This window comes from Trichosurus vulpecula, chromosome 8 (genome assembly GCF_011100635.1).
Source record: "Trichosurus vulpecula isolate mTriVul1 chromosome 8, mTriVul1.pri, whole genome shotgun sequence".
NCBI lineage: Eukaryota > Metazoa > Chordata > Mammalia > Diprotodontia > Phalangeridae > Trichosurus > Trichosurus vulpecula.
This window is the reverse complement of record NC_050580.1, coordinates 171,354,341-171,370,381: the sequence shown is the minus strand read 5'-3', so window position 1 is coordinate 171,370,381 and position 16,041 is coordinate 171,354,341. Positions and strand designations below refer to the sequence as shown.

The 16,041-nt window shown below is 37.7% G+C and overlaps 1 protein-coding gene across 1 annotated transcript in view; it reads right to left on the bottom strand.

Annotated features, from left to right (window-relative positions):
• Positions 1–15,632, bottom strand: part of FBN1 (fibrillin 1) — a 311,665-nt gene extending 296,033 nt beyond the window's left edge. The window contains exon 1 of the mRNA XM_036734672.1: positions 15,469–15,632. Within this exon, the coding sequence (XP_036590567.1) occupies positions 15,469–15,632 (164 nt within the window). The remainder of the gene's footprint in view (positions 1–15,468) is intronic.
• Between the last annotated feature and the right edge of the window lie 409 nt (positions 15,633–16,041).

Sequence of the window (16,041 nt, the reverse complement as noted above, 5' to 3'; positions counted from 1 at the left end):
AATAGAATCAATTGATTTCCTTTATTTTAGTTCTTATGCCTAAAATTATGATATGTAGAGTGATAGGCTGGCAAGTTTAAAGGCAAAAGTCACTACGAGTTCAACTACAGGACCATTACTGATACATGTCTAGTCTGATGAATCCCCACACTGCCTCACAAACAACAGCCAGGAGGAACAAGAAAGAAACTGTGTGGCCAGAGGCTCCCCTATCCTACACACTCATACAAAGTGAAAGTCCCCATCTTCCTCCAATCCCACATGCCATCTATCTCCTCTCAATCAGGAAGTTTTACATAAGAAACAGAGTAGCTCCTCTCTACATAAATAAATAAATGAATGAATAAATAAATAAATACATGAATAGATGAATGAATGGATGCATAAATAAATAAAATTTAAAAGATTTTTTAAAATGGTAATCTTTATACCACAGTGTCTGTGGCCCTTGCTTCTCTACTCCCTGCTCTGGTCCTGAGTTAGTGCGGCTGATCGAATTGCTGAAGGCCAAATAAATCACTGAAAGGAAAAAAAATTACGCCCACATCATGCAGGTGTTTGCTTGCCTCTGGGCATAATTTAGAACATGTATGTACAAGTCAGCTACATGAGGGTATGAACACAAAGAAAAGGCACAATTTATAAGGCAGTTTTGCTAAAATGGGTCCTAATGTTTCTGTGACTCAGTTTCCACATACAAAAAAGTACACCTGACAATAAACACTTTGAGATTTTTGTATGAAATCTATTCAGGTCTAAGTTTTCTCTTACATAAAACTGGCCTAGACAATCTTCACAGTACCTACCAACTATAAAACTCTAAATTCTAGAATATTCAAGACAGGCAAAACTTTCATGAAGCATGCCTACTCCGTAGACGAGTAAAGATTTAGTGCCCTGACTTCATTTCCTTCTGGAATGAAGAGAAATAATAAGAGTATTTGAAAGGTATTTATCAAAAACCCACAGGTGTAAGGAACTGACACTCTCCCATACTGTTGGTGAAACTGCTGTATTGTTAAAGTTTGGTTTTGCTGTATGTGGTATATGGGGTATTATTTTAAAAATCTATTTTATAGATCTGAAATTATGGAATTTCAGAAACACACTCCCCTAGGGGAAAGGCCTTCAAATGAAAACCTGTGAGGTGGATGGAACTAGTTACCTGAACAGTATATTTACTGGGTTCAAGACCTGTTGAAAATCTAGCTCTGCCAAATGACCTGAGACTAAAACCTGGAGAAATAGAAGCCCTGTAGAAGATCCAAGGGCAAGGAACGGGGGTTTTTAAAATTTGAGGGAAAGTTCAGTCTTTGAAGCCCCTTCCAGAGGATAGAAATTAAATAGGGACCATTCTGGAAAGGGAGAGGAAAGAAAGTCTGTAACTTCTCTCATAGCTAAGAAAAAAACCCAGGTACCAGACTGGGGCAAAAAACGGAGAAATTTAACTTAAAGTACAGAACCAGCAATAACAGCAGACATGACCAACCAGGATTGTGACAAATAGGATGAGAGAGATTAGACCCAAGCTCCTTAAGAGCTGCAAGGACTGTCTTTTGCCTTTCTTTGTATCTCCAGGTCTTAGCACAGTGCCTAGTATTATATGTGTGTACGTATATACACATATATGTATGTATGTATATATGTACATATACACACATATATACACATAGAGAGAGTAGGCATTTAATAGATGTCTACTAACTGACTAAAAAGACTTCCAGAAAACAAAACTTAAAGGGTTTCCCAAATATGAGGCATCTCTAAGGTCAGACAGGAAGCAATATTAAGTACAGAAAAGGAATGTTTGAAGAGTGATAGGAAAGGGTATCTCCCTGTGTAAAGCTAGAGTTGAGGTAAGATTTTCAAGAACCTTGAGTCACTGAGGGGATTACAGAGTCATAAACGTATGGAAGACATATTTGGAATCCAGATAAGAATTTCTCACCAAAACCAAACTCATTAGATTGTGAGTTCTTTGAGAGCAGCGACTGGTTTTTTGCCTATCTTTATATCTTCAGCACAGTGCCTGGCACATAGTAGGTGGTTAATAAATGCTAGCTGACTAATGAAAAGAGGTTGAGATATATATTCAGACACAATTAATATTGGTTTGTCTTGCTGGGTTGCTTCCAATCTCTTTGTAAATCTTTGTTACTAGGGATTGCTTGAAGGGGAAGGAAAAGGTTGGGAGAACATAACCCATTTATATCACAAATAAATGTGATGGATATCGAAAAGGCACCAGGAAACAAAAAACATAAGGAAAAAAAAGTCATAGACTTTGACTAGAAACCTAAGAGTCTGAACCCATGTTCAACCTTGAAATACTTTCTGCAATGGATTCCATACATCAGTCAAGGTCTAGTTCCCTGTACAGTGTCTAGAAGGACAGGGCTAGGTGTTAAGAATCCTTGCAGCTTTATAACCTTTTCTTTTGTGTTTCCCTGTTAAGATTAGCAATAAAATTCTTCATCAAAACTCCACTTTTAAAAGGGTAAGTGATGATTTCATGGACAATAGGATAAGGGAGAAGAGAAAACCTGCATCTCCTGTCCCAAGAAGATGGGAGAGAAGAATCTAGGTGTGTAGAGTATGGTAGCAGTGACTGTCAACACAGAGAGTTAGGAACCCAAACTTTTGGCATTTTCAGTTATGGAAGAAAAGTGTACACAAGACATCTTACCTCTCAATAAGGTCTCCATTCATGGTTTCTAAATCACAGATAAATTAAGGGATCTAATGGGTTAGAACACTGTCTGTAGTTAGAACACTGAAAGTATAAGAAAACTGGATAAAATATATAGCACTTTACCCATTTTATGCATAAATAATAATGAAATAAGTAAGTAGAAAATTTTCCTGAAAATATGAGGAGATAAATGATTACATAGGTATAAACTCACTATTGAAAAACACAGTGAAGTACTTATCATCTAAACAGTCTTTGTATTCTTTGCATTGCCAACAGGGTCAATCCTGATACAAACTCAATTAAGTTGGGAGTACTCCAAAGGGCAAGTAACAGATTACTATAAGGATTTAGATATATAATTATATCCTGAATTAAAAAAATACCCTGGAAACAAAGCTCTTTTATATGAAGTCAACTCTGTTAAAACAACAACAAACAAACCACAAAGAAATTTTCATAAATCATGCAAAGCAGAGGTGCCTCCCTTCACAGCTGCATGACAAAATTCCCTCAGTGCATTGCTCCTATCTGTCCCTGCCCAGTGGAAGGTTGTGATGAAGTGAGCCTTCTCTTCCCGTGGGTGGCAATTGTCTGTATTATTACTGCATGCTGAAAGTATTGGAATATTACAAAACTGAAAGATGCAATTCAGGACCACTCCCCTGAGGAAGGGAGGGCAGAGACCACCAAGGACTATCATTAATCTTTGAACATAGGAAAATATGTATGGAGGATATGCCTGGGCTATTAGAAGCCTGTCTGCTCAGTCATCCTTGGCATCTGTCAAGTGATATTCAGTTACCTTCTAGCTCTTTGGAAATGGTGGGGGGAGGGGAGAAAAATTATCTCTTCCTATTGCTACTTCCACTCAGCCCCAGCCAGGAAAATGGACCCCTTCAAGTCACGTTAACCATCTAGATGGAGGAAATGGTTGTTCATTAATAAGCAGACCCCCCACTTGCTTCAAAACTGATGTCCCTTGGGATTTATGGGTGGGAGGGGGAAGCAATGGCCCTCAGATCTGGCAACACTTAAAATGCAGAAGACACATGATGTAGCATGGGGGCAGAGCTGAGCAGACCTAGAGCTTGGAAAAAAGAATATGAAATGTTACCTCACCAGAGCTGCAACAGTGGGTGGGGCTTTAAGACAGTTCTTCTCTTTCCTTCCCTTAATCTCTCTTTCTCTGCTCCTTCCAACTAGGCAAGAGAACAGTGCTCTCTCTGACCTACTTTTCATCTCTTTTGGAGGACATAGCAATGAAAAAAATAGCTAGTATTTCTGAGGTGTTTTAAGGTTTGTGAAACACTTTATAGATATCTCATTTGATCCTCACAGGAACCCTCTGTAATCGATAGCACTGTTATTTCCATTTTACAGACAAAGAGACTGAGCCAGGCAGAGAAGTTAATGACTTATCCAGGATCACACATCTAGTGTCTGAGGTGGGATTTTACTCCAAGTCCAGCTTTATATCTGCTATACTTCCTAGCTGCCTATATATACAATACTGAATCCTCACCTCCTTTGTCTCTGACCCATCTCTGCGGGCAGGATTGGATAAAAGGTTACTCTTTTGGCAAACAAAGGAACAACTGACAATCTTTTTTCTTTCCTTTTTCTCCCTCTTGCCTTCTTTGCCAGAAGCTGGGGAGTCCAAGTGGCCTCACGTCAAGTCAAGGCCAGGCGGGCCCAAGAGAAATATTTATTGCCATCCTCCTTTCAGAAATAACTGTGTGCTTCATATTTTTAGGATTAAAATTGTTAAGGACTCTAATTTCTTTATATGGGAGTTATTTTTGATATATTTGTATGTTTATATTGAACTAATAATGTCCTTGATAGCCCCCATTAAATACCACTCTCAAGCTTGATATAGTGGGATTCAAGTCTACAAGATACTCTGTGGTCAATGCCTAGAAAGATTTCTAAAGTGATAGTTATGGAAGATTCCTGGTATGGCAGTTTTTTTAACAGAGTCCCCATTATCCCAAGGTATGATTCCTAATTACATAGCTGTTCAATAAATATTTATTAAATATCTACAATGTGTGAGGTACTGTGCTAGATGCTGTACCTAAAAAGACAAAAACAAAAGTCCCTGCCTTCAAAGAGCTTCCATTTTGCTGTAGTCTATTTTCTGAAGAACATAAAGGTATTAGTATCTCCATTTCATGGATGGAGAATCTGAGACACAGGAAATTTAGGTGATCTACCAACGACCAAAGAGCAAGTCATTATCATAGGTAGAATCTAAATCCAGGTTTTCCAAACTTAGTCCAAGTGCTCCATCCACCACACCCTGCTGCATTCCAGAAAAGGGGAAACTCTCACTTACTGCATACAGCAGGTATCTGTCATCCCAGCACTGCGGATTGGCTGAAAGTTAACAGGTCTTATTAGGAGGACCAAGACAGAAATGCCATATTTGAATTCAGAAAACAGTTAATCCTGTGTCCTGGGAGACTCACTGGCAAAAGAGAGATTTCTAGGTTTAAAATAGCATTGTCATTAAAATTCTGAATGGGATAACAGTTTAATTCAGTTCAGAAGTAAAGAAGTTGAATTTCATCTAGTAAAAAGCCAAGTCTTATCCGTAGCTAGTAAGGATGCTAGATTTTGGTTAGGGAGTGGACTACAGGCCTAATACTGATAAGTAACACAACTTCCTTCAGGCCAACTTAAACTAAATTAAGATAATTTCACTTTTACAAACTTGACTATCTAATATTTCTCAATATTGTTCTGTTTTGGTAATATATTTTTTCATCATTACCTAATAAAACTTTTTAACCCCAATTACATCTCTATTATATTAAGAATTTGGTCTATACCTGGGCCAGGAATTTCTAGGCTTAGTATCATAGATGCTGATCTAAGACTAGTGTCAGGAACAGAGTGGAAATTAAAATAATTCTCCAAAGCAGATTTGGGATTCAAGGGTGTTACCTTACAAAAGTAAACAGGGTCATTCCTAAGAAGAAATGATCCATGGTATCTCTGCCCACCATATGGCTACCTGCAGGCTATGACTGAGGTTAATGAATACCCAGAATATTCCAGGCACGGAATGAGGAAGCCTGTAGTTTTCCTTTGTTTCTTCCAAGGAACCTTTCCTGCTCTAATCCAGGTCTTCCTCTCTGCAAATTCTCACCTACCACCTCCCTGTATAAATCATCTCACTGCCTCAAACTCCTCAATCATAATCTAACTGGGATGGGGATCCTGTGTCCTCAAGGCCCTCCAGGTCTTCAAGCGCAACCCTCTGACTGGATCCAAACTTCACGGAACAAATCCCCTTAATAAAAGGATTTGTTCTGTAAAACTTGGACTCAGTCAAAAGGCCACAGCCAAGGTCCTAGAAGGCCACATGTGGACTCAGGGCCACAGGTTCCCCACCCCTAATCTAACCACTTTCCTTTCCACTTTCCCCAAATTTTCTAGCACATTTGACAGTATTTTCATTATTTTAATTTTTCCCTATTACGATCTACTCTTTTCCTTCCTATTTACTTCTGTGGGTACCCAGAAAAGAACCCAGAAAAGAAAGTGCTTACCATCAAAGTCCTTGGCATTGTCAAAAGATTCAACATCCAAAGTAGAAATTATTTTACCAGTGGAAATAGCATTAAAGAAAATGGACCCTAAAGACTCTAAGATCTTTCCATGTAATTTGCAGCTGAAACCTCTTATTTGCTTGTCTCCTTTCAGCAGAACAGGAGCTTCTTGAGAGCAGGGACTGTCTTAAATTCCTATTCCCTGACACTCTGTATCCAAGTGTTTAATTAGTGCCTTTTAATTAATTCATTCATTATCTTCCATGTTAAAACAAATCCCTGTGCTGCCTTTATTATCTCAAGTTCTTGTTATGAAGTTTCTGACAAAAAAAAGTCTACTAATGAAATCTATTAATCCCATGAAACTTAAAAGTATTGTGCAATAAAATTCCATGTAAACAGTTATATCCTGTAAGACAAGATATGTAAGACAATCCTATCCTGCCTCACTATCTTAAGAATCAATCATATTATATGTGTTTGGATACTAACATTTGGCTTTAACATTTCCTACACATGGTCTAGGAATTCACAACACTTCAAAACATTAATGCAAAGCACTGATAGAAACAGAGCTGCCCTCCTTCACACTAGGCTCACTCCATATCTGGCACATACTTTCCCCAAATGGGAAAGTAATTAAGTGTTTTGTTTTAAGGAAGAATTTTCTTTCCACCACTTCCAACTCAGAGAAGGCTGAGTAAATAGATATGCCACTAATGTCAACAAAGGACTGAGATAAGCTGAGATGACAATGCCATATGAAGCTGAAACCAAGATTTGCCATTACACAGACAAACTATCACAGCCCACAATCCCTAGTTTAATATATTCCTTGACCCCTTGGACTGAAAGGCTGACATTCCAATTAACTATTTATTATAAAATATTTATTTATTATAATATTTATTATAAAATAGCAAGTCAGCATAGTGCAGAAAGGGCAACTAGGTCTGGTGTCAGAGGATATGGGTTTGAATCTCAGCTCTGCCGACTCCCTATCTGTGTGACCTTGGGCAATCAATAATAGATAGATACATAGAAACAAAGTTACATAAAGAGAGAGATACACATATATACACAAGTAAATATGTATATTATATGTATACTACATAGTAGTGCTTTTTCATTAAATACTTAAGAGTAGTAACATTGTGAATATGGCTTCTCAGTTACCCATTTGGACTCTGAGAGCTGCCAGATAAGTGGTAATGCTACAATGCTAGAATGTAATATTCAAATGAACACATTAATTATCACTAATGCTTACTGAATGAATAAACTGAGCACCCAGTATATACACACTCAATATGAGCCACAATATAATATGGCAACCATCTCAAGCTACATTAAGAGAAGCATAGCTTCCAGGAATAGGGAGGTGATATGCTTATTGCATCTGCCCTAACTAGATCTCATTCAGAATATTGTGTTCAGTTCTAAGCCTCATAGTTTAAGAAGATCAACGATAAATTAAAGAGTTTCCCAATGAGGGCAACCAGGAGGGAGAAGGGATTTAAGTCTATGTCATATGAGGAACAACTAAAGGAACGGGGGATATTTCACCGAGAGAAGAAAAGATGGGAAGAGATGTGGGGAAATGTTAGCTTCCTTCAAGTATCTGAAGGACTTTCATGTGGAGGAGGGATTTGTTTTCTTTAGCCTCAGAAGGCAGAACCAGGAGCAAGGCTAAAAATTATAAAGTAGGCAATACAGGCTTAAAGTCAGGAAAGATTTCCTGATAATTAATCAGAGTTGTCCCAAAGTGGAATAAGCTAACTCAAGACATTCTCAAGTAAAGGCTAGAAAACCACTTCTCAGCTACGTTACAGTGGAAGTTTCTTCAATATGCAGATTGGACTAGATACCTACTGAGCTCCCTTGAAACTCTCAAATTCTATTCTATGGAAAAGACACTGGACTAGATGCTAAGGGATACAAAAACAAAAAAATGAAACAGTTACTGCCTTCAAGGAGTTTACATTTTACTGAAGAGATATGACATGTACATAAAAGCAAGATAACCTCCAAATGAAGAGAACATGAACAATTGTGGAGGGAGAGCTAAACTGAGTCTGAAAGTAAGAAATGACTTCTGAGAGGCAGAGTTCAGTAGGAAATTCATTTCAGGGATACAAAATCAGTTATTTTGTGTAGAAGCAGAGAGACTGGAGATGGAATGAAGTGTTCAAAGCAGTTGGTAGTAGAGTTTGGCTGGAGCACAAAATGAATATAATATAATAATGTGGAGGAAGAATGGAAGGAGCCACACTTTGAAGAGTCTTAATTGCCAGGCTGTTTGTACTTTACACTAGAAGGAACAGAGACTTACCATAGGTTTTCTAGATGCCCTATGAAGAAGTTCCTTCCAGCTCTAAAATTCTGTGACTGGATATTACAGTTTTTGTTCAAGATACATATGTAACTAATAGAAATACATGCAACCCAAAGCCACTCCTCAATATGTAAAAGGGTCAAAGAAGAATCATAAACTATTTAAAAACATATGAAACCTTGTTCCAAACTACTAACAAGACAAATACACATCAAAGCCACTCAAGTTGTGCATCATACACAGGAAAAATGGCAAAAATGATGATAGATGGAGTCACTATTGGATGGATTATGGAAAGACAAGTATACTAACGTACTTTGTATAGAACCATGAATTGTTCCAACCATTCTAGAAAACAATTTGGAATTATGCTAAGAAAGTGACTAAAATTCTCATAGCCTACAAACCAGAAGTCTCACAATATTCCACTATTGGCATATGTTCCCCAAGAGGTTAAAAACAGAAAGGTCCCATGTTTACCAAAATATTCATTGTTTATAGTAGCAAAGAACTAGAAACAAAGAATATGTCCATTAACTAGAGAATGGCCAAGCAAGTTATAGCATATGAAGGTAAGGGAATATTACACTAATATATGAAAGTATGTATATGATAAATACAGAGAAGCATGGGAAGACTTCTGTGAACTGATGCATAATAAAATAAGTAGAAGCAGGAAAAGAACATATGCAATGACAACAGCAATGCAAATGGAAAGAATGTCAACAAAACAATCAAAACTGAATTCTATGAAATTATAATAACCAAGCTTGGACTGAAAGAAGAGATATGAAAAGTTGCTTTCCCCTCATTCTTTGCAAAGGCTACTGATATGGAACAGAATATAAATGTGAGACTTTTTTAATATGTGTTAACTTTGGCTTCATATTTTTCTCCTTTTTTTCTTTTTACTAGGGGTGATTTTCTGGGGCAGGGGGAAGAAATATAAAAACCTAAGTCATCAATAAATTTTTTTTCAAAAATGACATTATACTTTTAATAACTTTGCAGATGCTTTCCAACTAACTTTTTACTTGAGTTATATATTTCAATATTTTGATGGATCTGTGATCTCATCCATGATAATAAGGATAATAATAATAAAATATAGCCCCTTAAAGTTTACAAAGTGCTTAACATGCATTGTCTTATGTGATGTGGGCATTTACTACACTGGCATAGAATTCAGCCCATCCATGCCTTCTCATGCTTTGAACCTCTTTTCCAAATCCAGCCATGCAACCCAGGAGTTCTGTGAGTGAATTCACTGATATGTAACTGACGAAAGTTGGATGCCTCTTGAAGTGAATGTTAAGTATCTTAAGTGTAATTTAATTATATCTAAACAAAAAAAATCTGTAAGAATATATCTCAAAATGTATAATTGAAGTCAATGGGGAAATAAGATTGAACATACACATTTTCACTTTATAATCAGTATATTACTATGCAGTTATATGCTACTTTATGATTATTCCCTAGTTCTTTCATCAGTAGCTTGTTTGAGCTCTTTTAGAGTAAGAAATGAAACTTAACTTCCCATGTAAGATGTCTGTGTGGAGTGGAAAGAGAAAAACATTTGGACCTAGAAGGCCTGCGGCCAAAGTCTCATTCTGCTACTTGCTAGTTATGTGATCTTTGGTAAATCACTTCTAAGCCTTATCTCTAAATGGGAAGCATGGAGTAACATGGAGGGAGCAGACAGAAATTTGATATTTTTGTTTTTGGTGTGGGGGGAGGCAATTGAGGTTAAATGACTTGCCCAGAGTCACACAGCTTGTAAGTGTCTCAGGTCCTCCTGACTCCAGGGCTGGTAATCTATCTACTCCACCACCTAGCTGCCCCAAGTCAGGAAGACTTGGATTCAAGTCCTAACTCAGACACCTGGCAGCTGTGTGACCCTAGACTAGTCTCAACGTCTCAGTGCTCCGGTCACTTTCTAAGACCTCAAGTTGGAGAGCAGTTGTTGACTTGCATTGGTCATGGAAGTTTCCTGGTCCAAAATTCCCTACAACAATGAAAACTCAGTCCAAAGAAACTGAAAACAAAACAAAAAAACTGGGAATAATAGTACTTGGGTTTTTTTGAGTTCAAAAGTTGAGATAAGGATCAAATGAGAGTCTATGTAAACTGACATTCAAATGTCAATTATCACACAGAATAGAATCGTCACTCAATAATGCTAAATCAGTGAATAAATGTTTTAGAATTTAATTAACATATAAATAGAGGCTAAGAAAGGGAAGGAGGTAGAGCCCTCAGAGATGCTTACATCAAGATCGGATCAAGATGAACAGTTAATCTTTAAATACTACCATGATAAGCTGGTAGGGCATACATAGTCAGCTGCCAATTAATGTCTGTGGATGTTTTTTCTTACTTATTTCCATGAAAAAAGTTACATTTATAATTGTATAATGTAAAAGTCTGGTTTGGGTGTGCGTGTGTGTGTGTGTGTGTGTGTGTGTGTGTGTGTGTGTGTTAGAGCCTTAAACCAAGCATGAGGATTTTATACTTTAAAACACAATTTTTAAAAAATAGTTCATTAATCCTTAATAATTTTGACATGTATATAGATTAAAACTGAAAAAACCTTAACTGGACAAGCTTGTTGTTTGCCTTAATGTTGGCCTACAATAGGGAGTGCTGAAAAACTAGGGTATAAATATAGTGACAATTTACTTAGTATTTTACACAGAGTCTTTGGCAAAATTTTATAATCTCCTTTAAAAATTGTCCAAGGTACCAAAGAAGAATATTAATAATCCAAATAAGTTCAATGGAATACACCCACTTATATTCCCATTGACTCTCAATTCTTCCACACTGGACATGTTTTAATTCATTCATATCCCACCTGGAGAATACCATGTTTCCAGCACCTACCACAGTATCTTGCATGAAGTTGCTTAGTAAGTGTTTGCTCAATTGTTCTATTTAATTTATGGACTTCATCGCCCCGTGTGTTTTGCATAAGCAACTCCAATAGTGAAAAACAAGTCACCTGGGTCATAATCTACTTTATCTGCCTCTTCTTTATTTTAAAGACTACGCAAGCCTCTCAAAATAAAGACTTTGAAAACTATGCTCCTTCTGAGCTTCCCTACTGGTCCAACACAAAGATTTATGGCAATATTGGGATATGAGAAGTTTTTAAATAATATTTCACTCCATATTTTATTATTGGATCCATCAAATAAAACCTTAAAATTGCTTTTGTAAAGGAAAAATAGAACTTCGTAAAGTTTACAATTCTTTTTCTGTCTCTTGTCTTGAAGGCTTTTATGTTAATAACAGACTTCTGTGTAATCAATCTCACAGAGTCTTGCAGTCAAATATATATGGTATGTGTGCCCTCTGGACCCAATGTAGTTTTCTAGTTATAACACTTCTGCAAAACAAAACAAACAAACAAAGACAAAAAGGAAACAAAGGGGCAAACTGCCTAAAATACAACCTCTCTCAGGTAACTGTAAACCAAGCAACAAGAAGAGAAGACCTTCATCTATCCTCCCAGCAACTTAGGGGAAAGAGAATTACTTTAAAGCATTTTGCCCTTTGACCAAAAACTGTAATATGTCCTTATTTTGGAAATAAAGAAATAAGGAAATCATAAATAAATGATGCATAACTAGCACTGTTCCAGGAGAGGTTGCTCTAAGATTGGACTGTTTCCCACACTTTCCCCTAATCACAGGAGTTCAGAACTTACCTGGGAAAAGTTTTACTGAACTACAATCCTAACAATACAGCTAAGATTACATTTTTTTCATAAAATCTTTTGATATGACTAAGCAAAACCCACATAAAATAACATTACTTTTAAGTTTATTGTTCTAAAATAGTTTTCAAACTTGTAAAATTCTCATTTGAAAATAGAGCAAATTCTCATTTTTTAAAGAGTGGGTAGGGACCACACTCATTCCATTAAAAAAAATTTCCTTCAAAAATGGAATCTGGTAATATACCCTAGGAAAACACTACAAGAGTTGGAAAGAGGCTGAAGGATGCTTAAATTTCCACTGTGGAACAAATTCTGACTTGGGGGTGGGGGGAAAGGGAGGGGAGACGTGGGATGCCTGCCATAGGGTGGGAAGAGAGAAAGACAGGCCAGAGGGGAAACACCCTAATAGGGAAACCCAAGCAGGTCCCTAGCTTATGAAATGGGGAGGGTCAGGAAAGCTAGCCAGAGAGAGAGAGAGAGAGAGACACCCAGAAGGGGATATCTGAGTAGGTTGTTAGCCACCTGTCACATCAGGAAAAACTAAGAAGGCAATATTTAATGGTGAGACTAGACTGGCATATGGGGGAAGTTAATGTGTCTAAAACACATTTTAACAGGCAGAAAGTTACTGACACTGAAAGTTGCTGCCACCAACTGGGCATCACATAATTTTGAAACTACCTGTTGTCAGAATCATTTTTTATTCCATGAGACCAGCATTTTCATGAGAATTCCACAAACGCAGGCTTTTGTCATAAACAAAAAAAGGTTCTGAAACAGAAATCATTTTTAAAACTATTGAATTGTATAAAATATCACCAATTACCAGAAAAATACAGAAAATTTTCCACCACTGGAAATGTTTATGATCATTCTTGACTCAGGGCACCCATTTAAAGGTCTATTCATCTAGAATTTTAATTGCAGTAGGAAAAGGTTTTTTAAATATAGCATTTTAAAGTCAACTTTTAAAATACTTGTATTCTACTTTAATTTTCTGTCTAAAGCATATTTTGTTTGAAAAAACTATTCAAAGTTAATCATTATAATCTTTATTCTACAATAGCATCTATAAATATCACAATAATAGCAACAAATATTAAAACCAATTTGAGGTATTCTGACCTTTTAAGAAAAGATTTACAACAATAGGAGTTCCTAATGGCTTCTTGGTATAATTTTTTTTTAAATAAAGAGAGCTAGTCTGCCTAAAAGGAGTCAGACTACTAAGAAATGTAACAGTTTCCATTAAACAACAACAAAAGAAAACAGTGTTTAGTTTCAGTTCTCAAACTATGGTCTTGGATCCCCAGAGAGAATATGATTGTTAACAGCAGGATATGGACAAGAGAGATAAGGGTTCTGATCAATCCCGATGGCCCCTCTGAAGACTGGCATACTCCTGAAGACTCTACTACTTTCGAAAATAAATAAAACCATAAAAATGTATTTTTAATTAAATTGAGCCCTTTTAAAATAATTCTTTAAATGAAGTTTTAGACCCATGTGATTTAAAATCATAATATTTTATACATAGTCCAAAAATGTCAGAGAAAAATTAGGTTAGAAAAGATTTCATACACCATTAAAGCTGGTCAAATGAAATTATATCAAGGTGAATTAAAATTTTATCATAGTCTCAATAGTTGAACTTGTTTTCATCAACAAACTGCAATGGTAGCATGTTAATCAGTGGAATTTCCTGGGTTTAGGGTACAGTAATTGTCCAAGCATCTTGGATATGACAAAACCCTTGTCTAAATTCCAGCACTGAGCCAGTGACAGTATCTAGGATTCAGAAGTGCCAGTTGAACTGTTCATTCAATATTGTGATAGCATATAATGAAAGCAAGCCTAATTAACTTCTCCCCTACATACTGGTGGACCTCCCCATATGTGGCAGGATCATCCAGGTTTATAAGTGATATACAAGGCTATAATAATATCTAAATTATAAGGAACTTGACAGAAAACTTCAGTGTATTTATATTTAAGTGTCTAGATATTAATATTTATGTCTATTTCACAGATTCATAGGATTTAAAAAGAATAACCAAAAGTTATCCAACCTTTCCAGCCTCATTTTCTCCATCTGTAAAATGAGAGTCAGACTATATAACTTCTAAGGTTAACTTTAAATTCCAGCTCAAAAATCTATGATTATGCTCTAGCATCCACAGCTCCATGAAGATATACACCTAAGCAGTAAGAGGTAGACGAATTTCTGTTCTAAATTTAAAAAATCATCAGGGGAAGTGATTCCTATCCCCTCCCTCCATATTCAAGAGTCAGACATGCTATTCCAAAGTCCTTTACAATTACACTCAATATTTAACAAAATTTTTGTAGGTAAATATTTTCTATAACAGGGATTTCTGTTGTAATAGGTATTAAAATCCTACATATGATTATGAACACATACACATATAACTAATTTAACAACTGACAGCATCTTTGCTGTCATAACCTAAATTGATGAATTCCAACCTAACCTTAAAAACGAGTTCTCAAATACACCTTTGTGTTTCTTATGCGACCATGTGAAAAGCAACTTTACCTAGGAAACCCAGTTCTTGGACTTCCAGACATAGCTTTTTAAAAGGGATACGTAAGATCAGACAATCCAGAAGTTTTATTTAATTCCATATCATTCCCTTTATTCATTTCCCTTCCTCCTCTGAATATAGTACATCTGCATAGAGCAAGCCAGTGAGAAACTTTCCTTTAACAATAGGATCCACCCGTCTCAGGCTCTGTATGAAATTTTGTTCCTTATTTCCAGAGATAGCTCCACCCCATCCACCAACTACTGTCCCCTGGATCAGGTTCCTTTTGAACAGGACTGGCCTACACTCCATCTCTTTTCTTTACTAGCCCTATTCATTCTAGCAACTCCTGTCCAAAACCAACAGGGAACCCCTAGTTCAGACACTTCGAAAAGGTGACACGGGTACAGGTTAAGGCTAGCAACCTTTCAAAGGTCAGCAGCACCCAAAGTCACCCCTTCTTGGGGTAGAGATGCTCAAAGATCTCACTATCAGCAATCAATGGCAATCCACTTTTCCTGCCCCCTGTCCTTTGAGGTTTCCTTTGGATCTCAGTACTCAAGAAGCGAGACAAGGGAAGGCACACAAAACAAGCTAGCCTATTCAGTTACCCTTTAAGCGCATCGTGTCCTCCTCCGCCTCTTCTCTTTGCCCGGCTGGCTCTGGTTTCCTTCACATTCCCTGTCTCCGAATTCCCTTCAGCACCATGGCTCGTGTAGGAAGACAAGAGCACTGTAAATCCCAGGGCTAGTTCCAGCAGACCCCCTCTCCGCATGGTGCCGATCAGCCGCGGGCTCCCTCCCACCTCCTCCTCCTCCTCCTCCTCCTCTTCCTCCTCTGCCTCCTCCTCCTCCTCCTGCTGTGCCGGGTTGGGGCTGGGGCTCCTGCTGCTGCTACTGCGCCCCTGAGCGCGCAGCTCCGCTGGGGCTCCTCGCTCCGCACAGCTCGATCCCCTGGGCCCGAGCGCCTCCCGTCACCCTCAAGGCACCGCCTCTCCCGCTTCAAGCAGCTCCCGCCAGCTGCAACAGAAGGACAAATTCCCCAAGAGGGGAAAGGAATTAAAATCTCCGAGGCTGTCCCAGCCCCGCGATCCCCTCCTCCCGGGGTCCTGACAGTGCTGAGCCAGGGAGGACAGAAGGGTCGCCCGCAGCACTCCAGGAACCCAAGCACTGGTTCCCGCCTGC